Source organism: Nymphalis io, chromosome 18 (assembly GCF_905147045.1).
Source record: "Nymphalis io chromosome 18, ilAglIoxx1.1, whole genome shotgun sequence".
Taxonomy (NCBI): domain Eukaryota; kingdom Metazoa; phylum Arthropoda; class Insecta; order Lepidoptera; family Nymphalidae; genus Nymphalis; species Nymphalis io.
In genome coordinates this window covers 2,243,705-2,264,307 of record NC_065905.1, presented here as the reverse complement: position 1 = coordinate 2,264,307, position 20,603 = coordinate 2,243,705, and the positions used below count along the sequence as shown (strand labels likewise).

General features: G+C 32.5%; 1 protein-coding gene across 1 annotated transcript; it reads right to left on the bottom strand.

Annotated features, from left to right (window-relative positions):
* Positions 1 to 3,363: 3,363 nt before the first annotated feature.
* Positions 3,364 to 14,553, bottom strand: LOC126775577 (clavesin-1-like). The gene is made up of 7 exons (XM_050497617.1): positions 14,500 to 14,553; positions 8,289 to 8,422; positions 7,148 to 7,301; positions 5,864 to 5,968; positions 5,636 to 5,783; positions 4,124 to 4,340; positions 3,364 to 3,706 (listed from the first exon to the last, which is right to left on the bottom strand). Exons 2-7 carry the CDS (start codon positions 8,416 to 8,418, stop codon positions 3,552 to 3,554), a joined length of 909 nt encoding a protein of 302 aa, XP_050353574.1. The 5' UTR covers positions 8,419 to 8,422; positions 14,500 to 14,553; the 3' UTR covers positions 3,364 to 3,551.
* Between the last annotated feature and the right edge of the window lie 6,050 nt (positions 14,554 to 20,603).

Below are 20,603 nucleotides of genomic sequence, written 5' to 3'. Positions count from 1 at the left end.
ATAGTATATATTTTCTGTCATATTCGCTAAAAAATTTCATTCACATACTTCTGGGTGCAAAATCGAAAGGTAAAATACACAATGTCTTAATATCAATATTAGCTAGGGAAGGTGGGTGCAAGAAATACGTTTTCTTTACTTCTTCACTACCATACTGATAGTAATTATAACACGAACACAAAGAAGAGGTGCCTGGAATGTACTGTACTGGCTTATTTCTTCTGGCCTCTACGTTGGTACGTTTCAGAGACCGTAACCATTGAATCAATGTTTCCAAATGACTTCTTTTGGAGGGAAACAAATTACAGAATATGGATTTATACCCACTTTCTAAGTACAAAGTTAGGTGTACCGCTTAATTAGCCTCGAAACTTTACCTCAATTCAATTAAAGAATGGTCGTCAGGAAGACATCGTAATATTGACAGCAGACATTTGCACTATAATACAGGCAGACTGGTTGTCAGCTGAGAAATAAATTGAAATTATACACAACTAAAGATCATATACAAATTGAAATAAATTATTAGTATTAGTCGATGTGATCTTTGATGCGGACGACGTACTAATGACGTATTCTGTCTATTGAAAATTCTATGGCTCGATCTTTAAAGTTTTATAATCTTATTGACTCTTTATACTTATGAACCCATATCAGATCAAGGGTCCTTTGAAAGAACTTTCTACGGGCCCCGCACTTGCTTAATCCGGCACTGCATACACGTCTTCCTAACACATCTTCTCGTCTAATGCGAAGTGACATAGTTTGCGAGTAACTGTTACTGAAACAGTTTATCAGAATTGTATTTTTTTATTATTATAGTTCATTTTACTTCACGGACGTTTCATCATGTTACCAGCACTAGCATGTTCCAAGCCTCCTGGCTTATCCTTACTAACAGTAGCTTACTAACTTAGCTTGAAAAACTAGCTTCATGTCATCCGAGCATAAGACTGAATATGATTTTTTATTTCCAACATTGGCTTCCGGACACTAACAACTTAGGTTTTTTTTTTATAGAATAGGAAGGCGGACGAGCATATGGGCCACCTGATGGTAAGTGGTCACCAACGCCCATAGACAATAGCGTTGTAAGAAATGTTAACCATCGCTTACATCACCAATGCGCCACCAACCTTAGGAACTAAGATGTTATGTCCCTTATGCCTGTAATTACACCACCAAACTGCTGTTTAGCGGTAGAACTGAATGGTGGTGGTACTTACCCAGACGAGCTTGCACAAAGCTCTACCACCAGTAAAAGGTTAAATATAAAACGATGTAATGTTATATAAAACAATTGTTTCTATAAACAATCTTATCTTTATATAAAAAATGTTGTGGAGGAATTGTTATTGCTTCACGTGAACTCTGCGCCTTGTTAAATACAACTAACAATAGCAGAATTTTAATAGCAGAAGTGAATAAATTATACTCGTGTGTTAAAAATGTCATGCAGATTATTATTATAAAATCAAAATATTCCTCAACTAGATACCCGGTTTGACTTCGTACGGGTACATGAAAAGTCACTTGTCCCAATTCTTCCTCTTAAAATTGCCAAAAATTCTTTCTTAACGAATTATTTTTAAATAAAGCTATGTTTAATACAGTAGTTTTGGCTGTGTAAGTCAATTGGGGCAAACGATTTTATAAATATTTAAACTGGCCTGAATGAAAATCCTACTAAAAAGAAATTCAGTAATTCTTCAAAACTCCTCAACTCTTCAAACAAAATTAAACACACAAAGTCACTTTTATAAATTAATCATTGAAGGGAAATATCAATTAATACAAAACATAATGTATATTCGGTGTTAGTTATAAATTTTCTTTAGCGGGTAATTAGTTACACGATGCTGTATCTTCTTCTTTCGAATGTCAATAATGACAGAAAGAGAGCAATCACGGGCCGAATTCTACTAATTTATAACGATTACGATACGATAACTTTTTTAATCATCTGTATTTACTCGAATCGGAACCGAACCGACAATATGTTAACAAATACCGTTACGTCAAAATCAAACGTAATTGTTGACTTTTATGGCAATAGCCGATAATTAAATTAATAATGACATTAAATGAATAGGAAACAGGAGAACGGCAACGATCTCGCTTCGATTCGATTACGATAAAGTGACAATTTGTTTGTAGATTTCTCCTGTGTTTACATAAGCAACCGCTAAGCAACGATTATAAGCAAGGCCGATAATATTACGACAAAAACGACAACATCTCAAACCTGTTTGTTAGTTGTAGTTAGCTACAAATAACAAGAATAAATGAAGACAATAGAAGCAATGTCGCTATTATTATTATTAATATCATACGTCATTTGAATATTTTTGTATAATTTTTAATAAAATATATATTTGAATATTTTAATTAAACACATTTATATATAAAATACTGATTACATTTTCGGAGTTTTTATATCAATAATAATAATAATAAAGTCATTTATTTCGACCAAACAGGGATCATAAATACAAATAAATAGTAAGTAAAGAGATTAAATTTATTTTTTTGAATTCTTGTAATGGATAAACTCATAAATTATTAAGCCGATTTAAATAATTGTTTTACCTACAGAAAGCTTAATTATCAGCGAGTAACAATTGACTGTATTTTAATTTCAAAATAATTTAAGAACCCTGCGATAATTGCAATAATGTAACTCAATGTATCAAATAAAAATCGTCGTATAAAATAAATAGTTTTTCGATTCGGAGGAAGTCGGGGCGGGCCGCTAGTATCTGAATACATAATCGGTAAAGCCTGACTGAGTATTGATTGACTAACGCATGCAGCTGTGCGTAAAGTAATACATAAAAGTGTGAAACCCAAAGAATATTTCGAGAATCGATAATAATAATTAGTAATTTATTCTATTCGATGAAGGATGAATACTTTTGTTCAGCTGTAGAAATTTTAGGAACTGTTGTGAAGCATTAACGCGCCTTAGAGTTAAGACCAACTCGTATGCCATGATGGAAACGTCGAGACGTCGTGTTTTGCTGGCGTGCCACTTTTCTGGCGCCGTCTCTACTCCCTTGTGTGGCACGTAATCTACGTTGCTATACAGTAACAGCCTGTTAATGTCCCACTGCTGGGCTAAGGCCTCCTCTGCCTTTATGGGGAGAAGGTTTAGAGCTTATTCCACCACGCTGCTCCAATGCGGGTTGGTAGAATACACATGTGACATAATTTCAATGAAATTAGACGCATGCAGGTTTCCTGACGATGTTTTCCATCACCGTCAAGCACGAGATGAATTATAATTACAAATTAAGCACATGAAAATTCAGTGGTGCTTGCCCGGGTTTGAACCCACGATCATCGGTTAAGATTCACGATTCTACGTTGCTATAAATTAATAATAAGAAAAATGTATTGATTTATTAATTTTACTCCATATTTATTTCACCATTAATTTCGATGTTTCGAACCCATGTTTTATCTTGAAACAACTTGATTGCATAATACTTATATACACTTTACGTACATTAACTTACATTATATAAAAAACAAGTAAATTAAATAACCTATTAATCTATTTCTAACTTCTTAAATGAACCCTCCACGCCACCAAATATATCTGTAATTGTCTTCGGTTTTCCAGGCCTTAATGATTCGACGACTCTCTTTTTGTTTTCATTTATAAAGAAATCCTTGTTTGCTAGAACCTTTTCGATTGTGTATTCTGTAAATAATACAAAAAATCTGTTAAAGTAAGCCTCACCTATCTATTTAATATTGTAAATGTTTTACTGCTGGCCGGAGCCTTTTTTATTTTTAAGGAAATTGGAGCTTATTTTAATACTTCAATGACGGTTTTTGAATACAAAATGTGGCAGAATTTCATCTGACATATGTCCTCACAATATTTTTCTTCCTCACTGATATACGTTGTAAATAATTTAAGAAAAGTTGGTCAGTTGAGATATTACTGGCTGAAAATGTGTTCGAAAACACGGGCTCGTATATAAAGATAACTATACTAATATTCTCTTATAAATGCGAAAGAACTCTGTCTATATGTTACACTATTACGTCTAAACGACTGAGCAGATTTTGATATAATACGACATAGGCTACTTTATATAATAATAAATAATACTCTTTGCTTCTTCAAAAGTCTTGTATTGCCCTCCAGCTTCCTTGGGTAGTGCCTCAATCGGCAATAATTTCTCAATCGAATTTGACCCAACTGGGTGGATGCAAAGTTGGTCCATTAGCTCCTTTTTCAAGAACGGTCTTAATACCATAAGTAATCTGTCAACGTATGACGGCGCGTTCATGAAGTGTAAGCCTTTTAGCTTCACTAACATTGCTTCCTGGAATAGAATAATAATATATTTCTTAAAAAAATATTGATAATAATTCTCCATTACCATCATACAAAATGGTAGACATTAAGCACTCAATAAGCAAGTATAACACAACTGATTATAAAGTATAATTGAATATAAAATTTAATTTTGACATCATACATGTATATGCACTATATATTACGAAAACATGTGGAGTGTTCATAAATAATCCGTTTTAATGCTTCTACTAACAAGAGCTTCATTTTTCGTTAATTTTTACTGTAGAGAATATAAAATGCGATTAAAAGGCAAAGGGAATCCTGCTACTATTCTTGCTATCAAATATAATTTTAAAATATAAATATACTTATAATTTATAAAAACCATTCCACTCGGTTATGATTTGTAGAAGATTTATATTTATAATTATTTTACTTATTTATTTCGTTGTGAAATACATAATCTTTTAACAATAAATAAAAAGAATATTTATAGAGATTATTATTAACTGATACTTGAAAACTAATTTCTATTTTATAAATTAAATTCAAGTAGCAGTTACGCAATTGCATGTTTTTGCAATATTATTTTTGCAGGCTTTGTCTTATTAAGAACTATATAATAAGAGATAACTATATATTATTACTATATATTATTATTACTGGTGGTAGGGCTTTGTGCAAGCTCGTCTGGGTAGGTACCACCCACTCATCAGATATTCTACCGCAAAACAGCAATACTTGATATTGTTGTGTTCCGGTTTGAAGGGTGAGTGAGCCAGTGTAATTACAGGCACAAGGGACATAAAATCTTAGTTCCCAAGGTTGGTGGCGCATTGGCTATAAGCGATGGTTGACATTTCTTACAATGCCAATGTCTAAGAGCGTTTGGTGACCACTTACCATCAGGTGGCCCATATGCTCGTCCACCTTCCAATTCTATAAAAAAAAAAAAAAATATAATTTGACAGTAATCAGACCTAACGTCCGATTACTCTCTAATCTACGGAATGGATTTTTATACGGTCTTTATCAAGAAAAGAGTCAATGATGAGGACGGCTTAGGTGCATAAATCTTTAAATCGTTTTGTGTAAATGTGCTCAAAGGATGATTATTGACGCTCTCGGAAAAAATCATGCCGACTGAAAGCTTTACTGGTCGCGTAAGCCAATAGTATTACTTTATATCTGTTGATAGATAATCGTTTTATATAAACCCTTATATACTCGTGCGAAGCTGGGACAAGAAATTCGTTACTTATATTTTTAGTCGTGTTTTTTTAAATATTTTTTTAGTATTATAGAAATAAATTATCCCACCTGCAAATAATACAAAAGCTGTTGCACTGTTTGTAAATCGAGTTTGGTGATATGGCTTAGCGTGACACCGTTCAAATCAATCAGAATAATAAACCCCGGCCAAGTGCCATCTTCGTACTGTCTTAAATCCATTAACATTAGTACTGCCCTGAAATAGAAAAATATTATACATGATGTGAAAAATAGACTTATTCTTAAATATTAATTATTTAAAGTTTGTTTTTTAACCTGATTATATCTGAGAAGACAAAATTCTTAGTGTCGTAGTCTATAAGTCGATGGTATACTATATAACTGTTGTTGTAGGTGCGAACTTGAAGCGGCATCACTAAGCTGTAAGAGAACCAACAAAAGGAATTTATTAGATTATATTTCATATATTTATTTTTTAGATAATTATTTACATTAAAGCTTTAAATAAACACAAATAAAACTTAAAAATAGCTACTGTTTAAATCGTGACCGCGTGGAATGGCGGCAAGAATGCTAGCAGTGTTTCCCCATTGAATCGCAATTCCGATTGTTTAGGAGAAAAATTAACCAGCCCTGTAATGAACCACCAGCAGAGGCAATAAGACGATATGTTATATTTTTAGTGACAGTTTTTGCACTGTTATATTACTTTAAATTATTAAATTATAGACAAATTATTATAGAAGATATTTATTATGGAGTAAATGCTCGCCGTGGTCGGCATACATTTATATACATATGCATTGTCAAAATTCCACTGACTGATTGATTGACTCGTCACTAAATCCTCGATATTATACCGATTGACTTGAAATTTAGCATAGTTACTCCTTTCGCAACGTAGACGCTCACTAAGAACGTGTTTTATGCAAATCTACCCATGCGAAGCTGGGGCAAATAGCTAATACTATATATAGGGCTATTCCAATCAAACAAGTCGTAATTATTCAATAAATATTCGATTTTCATATATCATGTGATTTGCTCTGCTATATAACGCACTACCGACAGTACTTGATTAATATATCTTTATTTACAATATAACACAATTCCACTCAACAACTGCACTCTAATTTTACTCTAAAAGTTTCGATAACAATTTCACCGATATTCAAAACCCCATATTAATGTGAATCCACAATATAACATCACTGATTTCTGTAATACAGGTCTTTGAGCCTAGCTCAGAAATCAGGGACTTCATTATAATTTGTAACTTTTTTATGTGATATCATAGAATATTCAAGATCTCGACCTATCGCGAGATCGAGATATCGCGTTAACTCAATGTTGTTTATTTTTCTTTACTCATCTTATGTTTGAAATGAAAAAATATAGTCTATAATATATAACGTTACTCAATAACAATTTATTGAGTCACAAAGAGTTTAAAGAGACCTCAAAACGGACTGGAAGATCCTGAGACAAAAGCGTTCAAACTAACAAACTCGCCAGTTATATTGTTAATTGTTCAAGTAATTTCTTAACTTTTATACCGAGTCAAGCAGAAGCAAGCATAAATAGTAATTTTAAACTTACACAACATTTAGAGTTTTTAATAACCTCTCATCCACAACTCTGTTGTAGAATAAATTGGTGAAAAGCGTCTTCAGAGTAAAATGAACATCCAACACTTGTTTTGATACTTCTGAACTCTTGTAACAGCAAAAGTAGGTGAGGATTAAGTCGAGATCTGTAATATAGATTACTTCGTTAGCCTGTTGAATTAATAGAATATTGCAGCTATTTTTATTGTAATTATTTATCACGATAAATAACTTTTTTCATAATTTTTGGTACTAAAACCAGTTGAATGTTATAGAATATTGCAGTAATTTTGATTGTAACTATTTATCGCGGTTAATAACTTTTTTGATAATAACTTTTGGTAAGCTGTAGTCGTTCACGTAAGCATTTGACATTATTTTAACTCGTTAGACTTTTGACTAACTTAACAGCTGCGGATGGGACTGGAGCTAAGACAATTAGCAGACTATATTTAAACCTAAGTGTAAGAGGCAAATAAAAATAATGATGTTGAGGCTGGCAATATTTTAAAAAATAGTTTTAACCGGTTTCTGGTGGTAAGATTTTTTGGGTAGGTACCACCCACCTACCCAGACGAGCTAGCACATCAGATATATCGCAAACAGCAGTACTTGATATTGTTGTGTTCCTGTTTGAAGGGTGAGTGAGCCAGTGTAATTACAAGCACAAGGGACACAACATGTAAGCGATGGTTAACATTTCTTACAATGCCAATTTCTGTGGGCGTTGGTGACCACATACCATTAGGTGACCTATATGCTCGTCTACATATTCTATTTAAAAAAAAAACGTTTTTAACCCCTCAAGATGATGTTATAGCACGTGCATCTCGGTGTTTGACTGTGGCATTGGCACACTCCAATTATGTTACAGTAACAAGGTAACCCTGACCTGATGCTAAAACTTAATCTGGAATTAGCAAAATATCCAGTTGGATATTTCCTCACCAACTTAGAACAGAGGTATCACGTTGAGTTCATTGCGATTATCTCAATGAATAGGTTTTTGAAATATTTAGTGTAAGCGTAACCAACTCAATATCCTCTGGCTACTACTCAGAATTTATTGACAGAATAGCCTAAAAGATATAGTAGTCTGACCTTGATTTATTGATTATGTTGTCTATTCTCACCAGTGATATATTTTTCTGGTAGATGAGGTTGCGTTTTGAGCCAACGACGTAAAGAAGCGATGTCGGACGGATTAATTCCTGTCTTCTTGTACTCCATCTCGAGCGACTGTTGCTTAAGCTTTCCCGGCATTGTTCTGAAAATGAAAAAAAAATTACTTTAAAATAATCAAACGTCGTAGTGTTAATCCTTTTTTATGGAAATGCATGTAACTGACAAAACTATATGTAGAAAATAAAATTAGCTTACACTTAAAACTGTAATAGAGTTCACCTAGTACGGATTCCAAATGCAACTTATAACCTAATTAATTCTAAATGTACAGCTTTAACAATAATCAAAGTGATTTATTTATTTGGTAATCATAATTACGGCAATTTAATATCACTCGTTACAAAAAACGAAATAAGATTACACAATTTATATTATATACAGACTAAATATATATAAGACAGTTCTATATGAATATGTATATATATACGAAGTGTATGCGTGTGTTTCTATATTCTCTAAACTATATTGTCTATATTGTTTAAACAATTAAACATGTGTCATTTCTATATTGCTAGCTTTTGTAATTAATAAAAAAATATACTGTACATAAAAATATTTATATTTCATTTTAAATCATTCTTATGCCAAACATTGATTAAGACCCGGATTTTATTCATTTCACACTTATTCGTGAATTTGTTGTCAAATATTATTACCATCAATTATAGTGTGTCGCATCTCTGTTATATTTTTTTCGAACTGTCTAGTTGCTGTTGGCAATAATGGCCTCTACAGCGTCACCGGGCGGGTTATCACTATTATATATAAACAATAAACTAGTGGCCCGTCCCGACATTGTCCGGGGAGAACAAAAAAACTAACACAACACAGGAAGTGTTCAACAAAAGCCACTGGCAAACGTTCTCATAATTTCATCTGAACTTCATAGATCTGAGTTCTATCTACGGCTTCTGTGTGTGAGCGGTGGCTCGTCGTACAAACGAGACGTCTGTCTCGTTTTTACTCTTGAAAAAGTTGGCCCACTTTTTTTATTATTGTTGTAATAATAGTCATGAACGCACGTGTCTTCGCGATGCTGATGCTGATGCTGAATAGGTAGGCAGACTGGCATGTATGCTATTCGATGGTTAGACCCATAGACATTCGCATTATAATAATTATTATGTCTGTTGTTACACTGGCTAACTCACCCTTCAAACTGGAACATAACAATACTAAATAATATAAGCATTGATACCTACCCAGACGGACTTGCACAAGGCCCTACTACCAAGTTAAAATATTATATACGAAATTTCTTTTTTTTTATAGGATAGGAAGGTGGACGAGCATATGGGCCACCTGATGGTGGTCACCAACGCCCATAGACATTGGCATGTAAGAAATGTTAAACATAGCTTACAACACCAATGCGCCACCAACCTTGGGAACTAAGATGTTATGTCCCTTGTGCCTGTAATTACACTGGCTCACTCACCCTTCAAACCGGAACACAACAATACCAAATACTGCTGTTTTGCGGTAGAATATCTGATGAGTGGGTGGTATCTACCCAGACGAGCTTGCACAAAGCTCTACCACCAGTTATACTTTAAATTTTATATACACTGTGAAGGACAAATATATTCTAAGTTCGAGAATCACCGTGACCGCTGTATTTTTAAAGCGTTTTACATTTTAAATAATAAAAAATAATAATTAAATAACAAACACAAAATTCAACCGTTTCTAGTTTAAAAATATAGATAAATAATAGACTAAGCGTAATCCTGTACATTTTTCTAGTCAAATAATTTAAAGAGCAATTTATATGTACAAAATCAACCTTTATTACGAAGCTATTTAATTGCATAAGGATAAATACCAAGATACGAATGTCAGAATCTTTCCATTCTCTACCCGTTTTAATAATAATAATAAAATCATTTGTTTCGACGAAACAGGGATCATAAATACAAAACCATAAATAATAAAAAGAAAAAAAATAATAATATTTAACAGATTTTACATATTATAAATTAGATTAAATTAATACGAATTAAATTATAATACCAAGTTAAATGAAATGAATTTCAATTAAATAAAATCATTTTGATTGAATAATTTTAACAAAAAGCAGTTATTGTGACTTAATTATATATAAATATTAAATATTGCCTCGCGCACTTTTCGTAAAATTTCATTTATGTAAAATAATCTATTTTTAGGTATCATCAATTGTTTTCTTAAATCAAATTTTATAGAAAAATAGTTTTATTTTATAAGATTTGAAAACATAACTTTTTTTTTACCTTTGCCTTTTGTCTAATTTATAAATTTTGGAGCCACTCCACGTACTGAATCACAATATTATTATATCTGTATTTGTATAGTTTACATATTTACATGCATTCCATTATCCACTTAAGTTTTCCTGGTGTAAAATATTAATGGTAATAGTCAAAAGAAAAAAAGTACTTTTTTTATAATATTGGTAGGAGGACGAGCATTTGGGCCACCTGATGGTAAGTGGTCACTAACCTACATAGACATTGCCTTTATAAGAAATGTTCACCATCGCTTACATCGCTAATACGCCACCAACCGTGGGAACTAAGCTGTTATGTCCCTTGTGCCTGTAATTACACTGACTCACTCACCCTTCAAACCGGAACAATACAAAGTACTGCTGTTTTACGGTAGAATATCTGATGAGTGGATGGTACCTACCCAGACGAGCTTATACAAAGCCCTACCACCAGTAAAATTACTCTTTCAACTTAAAGTACAATTAAAATTGAAAGTACGAAGTGACCTCTGATTAATGTCCTCACTTCCTTATAACTCCAAAATGTCAATAACAATGTAATATCACCTTGTTTTAATCGTTTTTAAGGTAAATATAAAAAATAAAAGTTATATGAAATTTATTTTAATGACCTACATACACTGGCCCTTTTATTCTTAGTGTTTATTCTTAGTTTTATTATATACAAAGCCCATCTATATATATTTATATATATATTTTAACCGCCTATCTGATCCTCCCTGTGTATTCGTTTAAGGAGGAAATTTAATTGCGCTCAACAAAGAAAAAAATATATACAGATAAATATAATATGTAGACACGGACAGTCATATAGAATATAAAGCTACTAAAATATATTTTCCGATGTATTCTAAGGTAATGTTATTTTGAATTATAATAATAATTCACTGCCTCGTTGTCTAGTGGCTAGATGTAAACCTGGTGGTCCTGGGTTCAATTCCCAGGTTGATCAACTAAAAAAGTTATTGAGTTTTTCTTTTGAAATTTCTCAGTAGCAGCCCGGAATCTGGAAGTTGGAAGTGTGTACACTCCCGCGCCTAGGAAAGCACTTAAAGCCGTTGGGCCTGCGCTGAACTCTTTCCGGTCGTGCCGGATTACCGTCCCATCGGATTATAAGAATTAGGAAATAGAAAGCGCACCTGTGTTTGCACACACACTTGTGCACTATATGTCCTGCGCAGATGACAAATCTATCTTGAGATTGTCCGCCGTGGCGGAAATCGGTCAGGAAGACATTATTATTTTTCTGAATTAATAACACAATATTTTTTACACGGTATTAGTTAATATTTTTAACAGCTCGATCAATATTATAATTATTTACTGTTATACTTCCTGGTTAAGGTTGGACTCGTGATGGCGCAGTTATAAGAAGACGTAAACCTTAACCGTTAATTCAGAGTTCAAACCATTATTTCAAAGGTCATGTGCTTAATTTTTGTTTATATTTAACGTGGTTTATAACGATTACAATACTTTCCCGAATAGATTCCAATCCAACTTTGACTATTCTATATTTATTGGGATCGAAACCAAACCGATAAGATGTTAACATATACCGCTATGCCAAAATCAAATTTTAATGTAAATTTTTATGGCAATAAAGTAACAGCCTGTGAATGACCCACTGCTGGGCTAAAGACTCCTCTCCTTTTTTGAGGTGTGGAGCTTATACCACCACGCTACTCCAATGCAGGTTGGTGGAATACACATGTGACAGAATTTCAGTGAAATTAGAAACACGCAGGTTTCCTCACGATGTTTTCCTTCATCATCAAGCACGGGATGAACTATAAGCACAAATTAAACACATGTAAATTCAGTGGTGCTTGCCCGGGTTTGAAACTATGATCATCTGTTAAGATTCAAGCGTTCTAACCACTGGGCCATGTTTATAAATAATAGGAAAACGGATAAGCATCAACGATTACGCTTCGATATCGCACAGAATTGGGCACCAGCTTATGCAAAAATAATTCAGAAGTCAGCTTTGAATAAAGACAGATATTTTTGCGAAATAATCTCGTACTAAGCCCTAAGTTTAATTGGGTAACCAGATTTAGCATTTAATTCCAATCTAAAATAGAACCTTTTATATAATTTGTTTATAAACATATATAACAATTCTTTAATTAACATTTGTCGGAGGTTATGTACAAATGTTGATCCAAGGTTACTTACTACCTGATCGAATTTATTTACATACGTATACATTTCGGAAACACTCCAGGTATGTTAATATAAAGTACTGCTAAATAATGACGTAGTATTTGTAGAAGTATTTGGATTTATCTCATAAATATAATTATATATAATATAACTATGATTTAAAATATTTAGGCGGTAAATAAACATTGATCGAATTATGTATGTGATGTGGTAATCATTGGATAAGTTTTGCAATCGTTTCGAGTCGAAGCGATTTCTATCGATTTTATTTCGTCAATATTTGATCACGTGATTTTTTTATGTTATAAGTAGGCGGCCCGGCAAGTGGTAACCACCACCCATAGACATTGGTGACCAACCTAGTAAAATAATAGATGTCAAAATAATAAAAATATTCATGTTTATTTTTTCTCACAAACAGAACATTCATAATTAAGAAAAGTGATATTTTTATCTTGTGAGATTGCCCATTCAAATTACAGTGCAAGAGTTTTGTGACGTGATTTATAATGAAGCTCTTGTTATTGCTATAGGTAAAATTTTTTTATTCAATGTAGAAGCGTTACACTTGATTTGATTGTCATAAATCTGCCACCAGTTCGGTAATAAACACCTCATACTCGGTTTATTTACAATCAATCTACATGTATACTGTGTAACTCAGACAAATTCATTCGATTCAAGTCGAAGCGAATTCTACCGTATTTTGTCAATTTTTTGTTACATGACATTTTGAGTTTTTTTAAATAAAAATAAATAAAAAAACACTTGAAAAAAAACGAATTCTACCGTATTTCGTCAATTTCTTGTTAAATTTTTTTGTTTAAAAAACACTTGAAAAAAAAACAATAAATACCTAATAATATCCATTACATATGAAATTAAAACAAGACCAACTTGCAGACATAATAATACCAACGCGAATCATCGAAACCGGCTTATCAGTTATACATCAAATTCATAAATAAATATATACGTAATATACAGACGAATTGACAACCAAGTCAGGTTAAAAGTCTAAGTCTACAAATGCATTATAATGGTGCATTCACACATTCGAGCGATTGAAGACGCGAGCGGCCAGTCAAGCCATAAGCAAGAATATATAAATGGCGCGTTCGGCATTCGCATCGTATTTCGTCTTTCCAATCGTGATGCTTGTCAGCGATATTTTGGATATGATTCAAAGGGAATAGAGTGGGGGCAGGGATGCATGGGGATCGCATACGCATACTACCGTGACCAATCAAGTCAGAGACGTATCAATAAGTTCGTCAAAGCCGAAGCGAAATACGAGCACGAAAGTGTAAACGCTGCATTACAGTAACTGCTAATGTTCAAATCAATTCAAAATTATATTGAGTTTATTTACATATACTTTCAGCTAATTTCTTTTGTTTTTTACTGCTAGGCTTGTATTGTTTTGTTTACGTTTTATATCATTATATAAATGATAACGTTTCAACTTATGGTCAGTAAAACAATCGCCGCTATGTGAATAACGTTGTTTTAGTAAAGCCATATTAGAAAAAAATAATTTTAATTTGTTTCTATAGAACTCATTTCTTTCAATATGAATTTTAATAGGCATGCTATCTATGGAAATGACGAAAGAATGTTCATATCGAGTTAAAAATAAAATAAAAAAATGTTTTAAAAAAATTGGTTATTTAAAAAAAGAACGTTAAAAACAATATAAATAAATTGTCAATAATACTTACAGATCAAAATTTTAAACACTCAATTACTATTCACAAGACGTCCGACTCCCAGAACTTCGAGTTATTTAATGCGAGAATTAAATCGTTCTAGCTTATTGGCGTAATGTATACTAATAAAAAAAACATTGATGACGTTGGTCTGTTAATATTAATCGAGGGAACATTAAAAAAATACATAAGGAAGGTTCACGATATGTAATACATATGTGTGTATACGGGAAACGTTGATGTTATTTTTATTTTTACTCTTTTGTAGTAATGTAGAACAAAGCATATTATAATCTATTCTATAAATTGTGTTTTTCTCTGTAAATTGTCCTTGTTTTGGCGTCTTTTATGCAAATTTATATTTTAAAAATGGTATTTATTAAAAGTTGAATTAACTTTTTGGCTTAGAACTTAAAACACGCGAATCCCAACCAACTCTCTTTCTTTTTCGCTGGAAAAACGCATTTACGCGTTACCCCACATAAATCACTTAAGAAACTATAAAAAAGAAAAAGTTCCACAAAGTTAATAAAGTTAATAAATTCTTCTTCTGCGGGAAGGTATTTATTTGAATAGTAAAATTACGCAGTTGTTTTTAACTTAACCAATTCATAAATTAAAATCGTTTGTTAACAAGCATTAATAAAGCGTGCAAATTACTAAATAAAATTATATAAAAAAAATCTCCTTCCTTCTCCTCAAAAAAAGGAGAGGAGGCCTTATCCCAACAGTGGGACATTCACAGGCTGTTACTCGTTGTCATAACAATATAATTGAAATTAAATAAAGTAACTGAGTTTCTTACTGGTTCTTCTAGCTAGAATCTAATATTCGGAACCGGTGGTAGCTTACATTAGACATAATTTTATTAAATGACCATTAAAAAGGGCTCATAAAAACCTACTAGAATAAAGTATATTATGATTTCATTTGATTGGTATTGTTGTATTTATTTATAGCTTAGCATTTTAGTATATCCTTGATATTAGTATTTAAAATGTATCTTGGAAAAATTTAAATTATAAGCGTCATTAATATTTAAATTTTAATATTAAAACCGTCAAGTGCTTTTTTAACTTATCTTAAAAAATGTTGGAATAAATATATATACATAGTGTTTATACATTATTAAAAAAATAAGTAATTATTACGAAGCAGTACGCGAGCAAACACTAGTCTTTATATGAAGCAAGCGTTTGTGAATTTTTAATGCGTATCAAAAATTGTTACCGAACTGGACTCGAATTCGGACGCCACGAACGAAATTATGGCTCCCAAGGTCTCTTACCATTTTAGCTAAAAGTCCATGTGTTTGTTGTCATATATCATCTTAATCCTAGAATTAAAACATGGATATAGTGTTTAAATACATGCAAATAAAAGCAAATATCACGCTAGCCATATTAATATATAAAAATTCACGAGATCCAGCGTATATATAGTATTTATTTTATATTCTCAAATTCGAAGGATAGGTGAGCCAGGTAATTACAGGCGCTTACGTTGTAAGGAATTGTAAGTATTAGACACCACGTGACATGATTTTTCTAACGATTAGTAAATGGTAACAATTAAAATAAAAAAAAAATAGAAAAAAATATTAGTTAAATAAAATCAAATAAACAAAAACATAAAACAGTGTATATATATATATATATATATATATATATATATATATATGTATTATTATTAAAGTGACATTATAATTTAAGTAGTTTTTAGTCGTTCGCCGTCACGGTATCCGAGACGGTAATACCCAAGGTGAGCCAATAGATTTTTCACGTCAAAAATAATGAAAACCTTTAGCAAACCTTTAGCAGAGTTTACGTTTATAATCTCGATGTAACATTATTTTTATTGTATTAGTAAATCTTTGTAAAACAAATGTTTGTATAGAATTATCATAAAATCACAATTAACTTTGACATGGTTCTTCATATCTGACCAGAATACAAAATATAACAATGTTTACTGTGAGCAATTATAACCTTATTTGTTTAAATTAATGAATCAAACCAATATTATTTACAGAATAAATAGGTGGACGAGCATATGGGCCACCTAATGGTAAGTGGTCACCAACGCCCATAGATATTGGCATTGTAAGAAATGTTAACCATCGCTTACATCGCCAATGCGCCACCAACCTTGGAAACTGAGATGTTATGTCCACTATGCCTTTTTTATACTTTCTTAATTACACTGGCTCAGTCACTCTTCAAACCAGAACAAAACAATACCAAGTACTGATGTTTTGCGATAGATTATCTGATAAGTGGGTGGTACCATCCCTGAGGCCCTACCATCAGTACATATGTTTATTCAAACTTTTTCCCAGTTTGAATTCTGGTAGTTATAATATTACCCGTGTAGTTACGATACGCCCTATGTCCTCTACAATTAAAAGATCAACTTCTAAAATTTGTATTTTACCAATTACCGAACAAAATATGGTTTAATTTTTGTTATTGTGATTAGATCATATTATATTCATATCCATGTTTTAGTTCAATATTTGTATTTATAATTGTTATGTTTTTTCATTATTCTTAGTAAAAATGGTTGTATTAGATAGATAGAGACCAAATAATATTTACTTTAGCTTTATTTAGCATAAGTATAGATTTCCGTAACAGCCTGTGAATGTCCCACTGCTGAGCTAAAGGCCTCCTCTCCTCTTTTTGAGGAGAAGGTTTGGAGCTTATTCCACCACGCTGCTCCAATGCGGGTTGGTGGAATACACATGTGGCAGAATTTCAGTGAAATTAGACACATGCAGGTTTCCTCACGATGTTTTCCTTCACCGTAAAGCACGAGATGAATTATAATCGCAAATTAAGCACATGAAAATTCAGTGGTGCTTGCCCGGGTTTGAACCCACGATCATCGGTTAGGATTCCCGCGTTCTTACCATTGGGCCATCTCGGCTATTTATTATATTTATTATATTAAGTATAGATTTATTTTATGTTATTATTGTTATTTAATTTAAGGTACTTAGCACTTTTAAGTTATTATAGTTCAGTTTTAAGTTTAGTTCAAACCAGTATGTCATTGTATTCAACAAATATTTAGTTAATTTTTATCTGGTTTCTTATTATATGCACAACGTTTAATTAAACTCGGAAAGGACGTTACCACAGTAACGTCCTTGGTGGGCGTTATGTTCAAGATCGAAATACATTATGCCAAATATTATTTCATTTATCTGATAGCGTTAGATGTATTTTACATCGCGCTATAGCAATAGTTTTTTTAAAGTACTAAATAAGTTTTTGTAAATTTATAATGAGAGAGACCAATTAAACTATCTGACCAGCAGTACATACTCGGTGGTTTTATTTTAAAGTCTCACATTAACAATACTACCGGTTAAACCCAAACCGTTTGAAATGTTTTTCCTCGTTGCATTCGCCAAAAAAACCAGCAATGTGTTCAATAGTTACTCCTTTTATTTTAAAACAATATATATATATATATATATATATATATATATATATATATATATATATATACAATCTTTTGTAAACTGTATAGAAATAAATAATTTCTATACGATCCAGTAATCATTGAATACGTGGATTTTTTTTATATATAGTCTGATACAGATTAGTAGCCTTTACTAATGAGATATTTTAAATAACAAATCGAACCTCGTGCCTATTGGAACCCATTCTTATGTACTCCGTGCACCCATGTGGCGGTTTTGTGGCAGTAGCTACTACGCCACCTATCAAAATCGTTATACATTAATTGTTACTACTTGATTTTTAAAAAGGAAATTGAAGAACCTACGTGATCAATATCACACACGACGCTTCGCATCACTGATTATATTTCCTTTACTGCTCCGATCAGCGATCTTATATAATAACTAGCTAATTGTCCCGGCTTCCCACAGGTAGACAAGAAAAATGTTGTTTGGATAGGATTTGCGTAAAATCCGTCTTTAGTGAGCGTCCACGTTGGGGAAAATTAACTATGACAAATTTCAATTCTATCGACCGGATACTTTAGGAGATCTCGTCATGAGCTGTATTTCTCGTATATATAATATAATAATAATATATATCCTTATTCATAATAGAGATTGAACATAGTAGTTGAATATTATAATTTGGTTTGTACAATGTAAATTAATTCCAATCAGGTGGATGTAGCACTGTACTCTGTACTCTGAAGATAATAAACGAAGGTAGGAACAGAAAACAAATAGTGATAATTTCTTGACTCAATAACTTTGTTATTTTCCCGACAACGGATTTGGATAGCACCTCGATAGGCAAAAGCTAATCACCAAGTGCACATTCACACAGAAGGTATTTTCAGGATCATTTTAATGATCCGGATCACAAATACTGGCCTGCGTGAGCTCGCCCGTACAATTACATACTACACACACCATCGCCGAATAAAAGCATATACGAAAAGACGCCCTGTAAAACGGTGTGAATATAGATTTAGCCTTAGTGTATTTTCCTTATTTATTTTTATCATTTTATATGCAAAGAGGCTATACATACATATATTATATAACAGCTGCACATTCTATACATGCATCTTATTGTATTATTTTTACTATATATACTATCTTTAGACTCGGTTTATTCAATACTAGCTGACCCGTGCCCACTTCGTTGGGCGGTAAACATTTTTACTTGTGATGAAATTATAAATGTGGTTCGGTTAGTACTGAGTGTTATGATTTATTTTCTGACTGCCAAAAGGAGGGTTATATTTTTACTGCATATGTATATATAAATATTTGCATGCTAATTTCGCTATATTACCGGATTTCAAATGAGCGAATGAAATGGTTACGATTGCATAAATTATGGTTATTTTAATTTCTCTAAACTTCTCTGTATACTATATTAAATTGAATGTTATTATTTGGTACTAAAATATATTGTGTTTCAGAGGTTCCAACCCGAGATAAGACAACATACAATTGCCCATGGGAAAACATTGCTTTCTCAGATCAATGACCAACCAGATGTAATGTTTAACTCTGAGACTTATTAATAGTGAGGGCAAAAAAGATTTTGACGGAATACTGTAGTTTTTTAAAAGGTTTGGGTAAATCCGTCGAAATCATGGATATCCGCGGAATATAAGCCAGTTGTCCCACTGCTGGCCCTGTGAGAATGGTCACCACAGACAGAGTTACAACGAAATTCCATAAGTAAGATGATTTTAAGGATGCCTTGATGACATCGGTGCGTGTTATTACAGGCAGTGTTTGCCGAAAATCACCCGCAAAAATAAAAGTAACACCACCCATAACAGCATCTGAGTTTCTGTGACTCTTTGAGCGTTCGGTTTACTGCTTCAACATGAACTCATGATACTAATGATAATGATTAAAGATGTCACTTGTAAAAGATTCCAGATCGGTCCATTTTTACGTATGAAGCATACTAACTGTTGCTTCAGTGTTTTGTTTTATATGAAAAAACCGTCTAATATATATATCACCCAACAGATTACGACACGGTGGCAGTTCCATACCTATGTCTTTGTACTGTATACCTGTGTCTTATCTCTTTAACCATTCGTCCAAATTATATGCAGTAAAAAGAAAAAGTCTTTTGTTTTAAGCACTTGAAATGATAAGCTTACTTACAGGGTAGACCAAAAGTCCGGTAACATTTCGAATGGTTATAAAAAATACAAAAGAGATATGAGAGAAAATATGTTTATTTATTCTAAAAGTACAAAAATCAGGGTTTTATTTTTTAAAAATAACGTCGTCCAAATGTGTCCCTTGTTTAGTTTGGCACTCCTGTAATCTAGAGCGGAAATTTTCCATCACCGCCCGACAAGTGTTTGGAGAAATGTTCTGAATTTCCTCGCGTATATTTTCTTTTAATTCTTCAATAGACTGAGGGTTGTTATTAAAAACTTTACTTTTGAGGTATCCCCAAAGGAAAAAGTCCATTGGTGACAAATCCGGGCTGCGGGGTGGCCAGTTAATGTCACCTCTTTTGGATATGACTTTTTGCCCAAAAATTTCACGAACCGCTGCTATTGAGTCGTTGGAGGTGTGACATGTGGCCCCATCTTGTTGAAACCATGTCCGTTGATTAAAACCAGAGTAGTCCTGTAATGCTGGA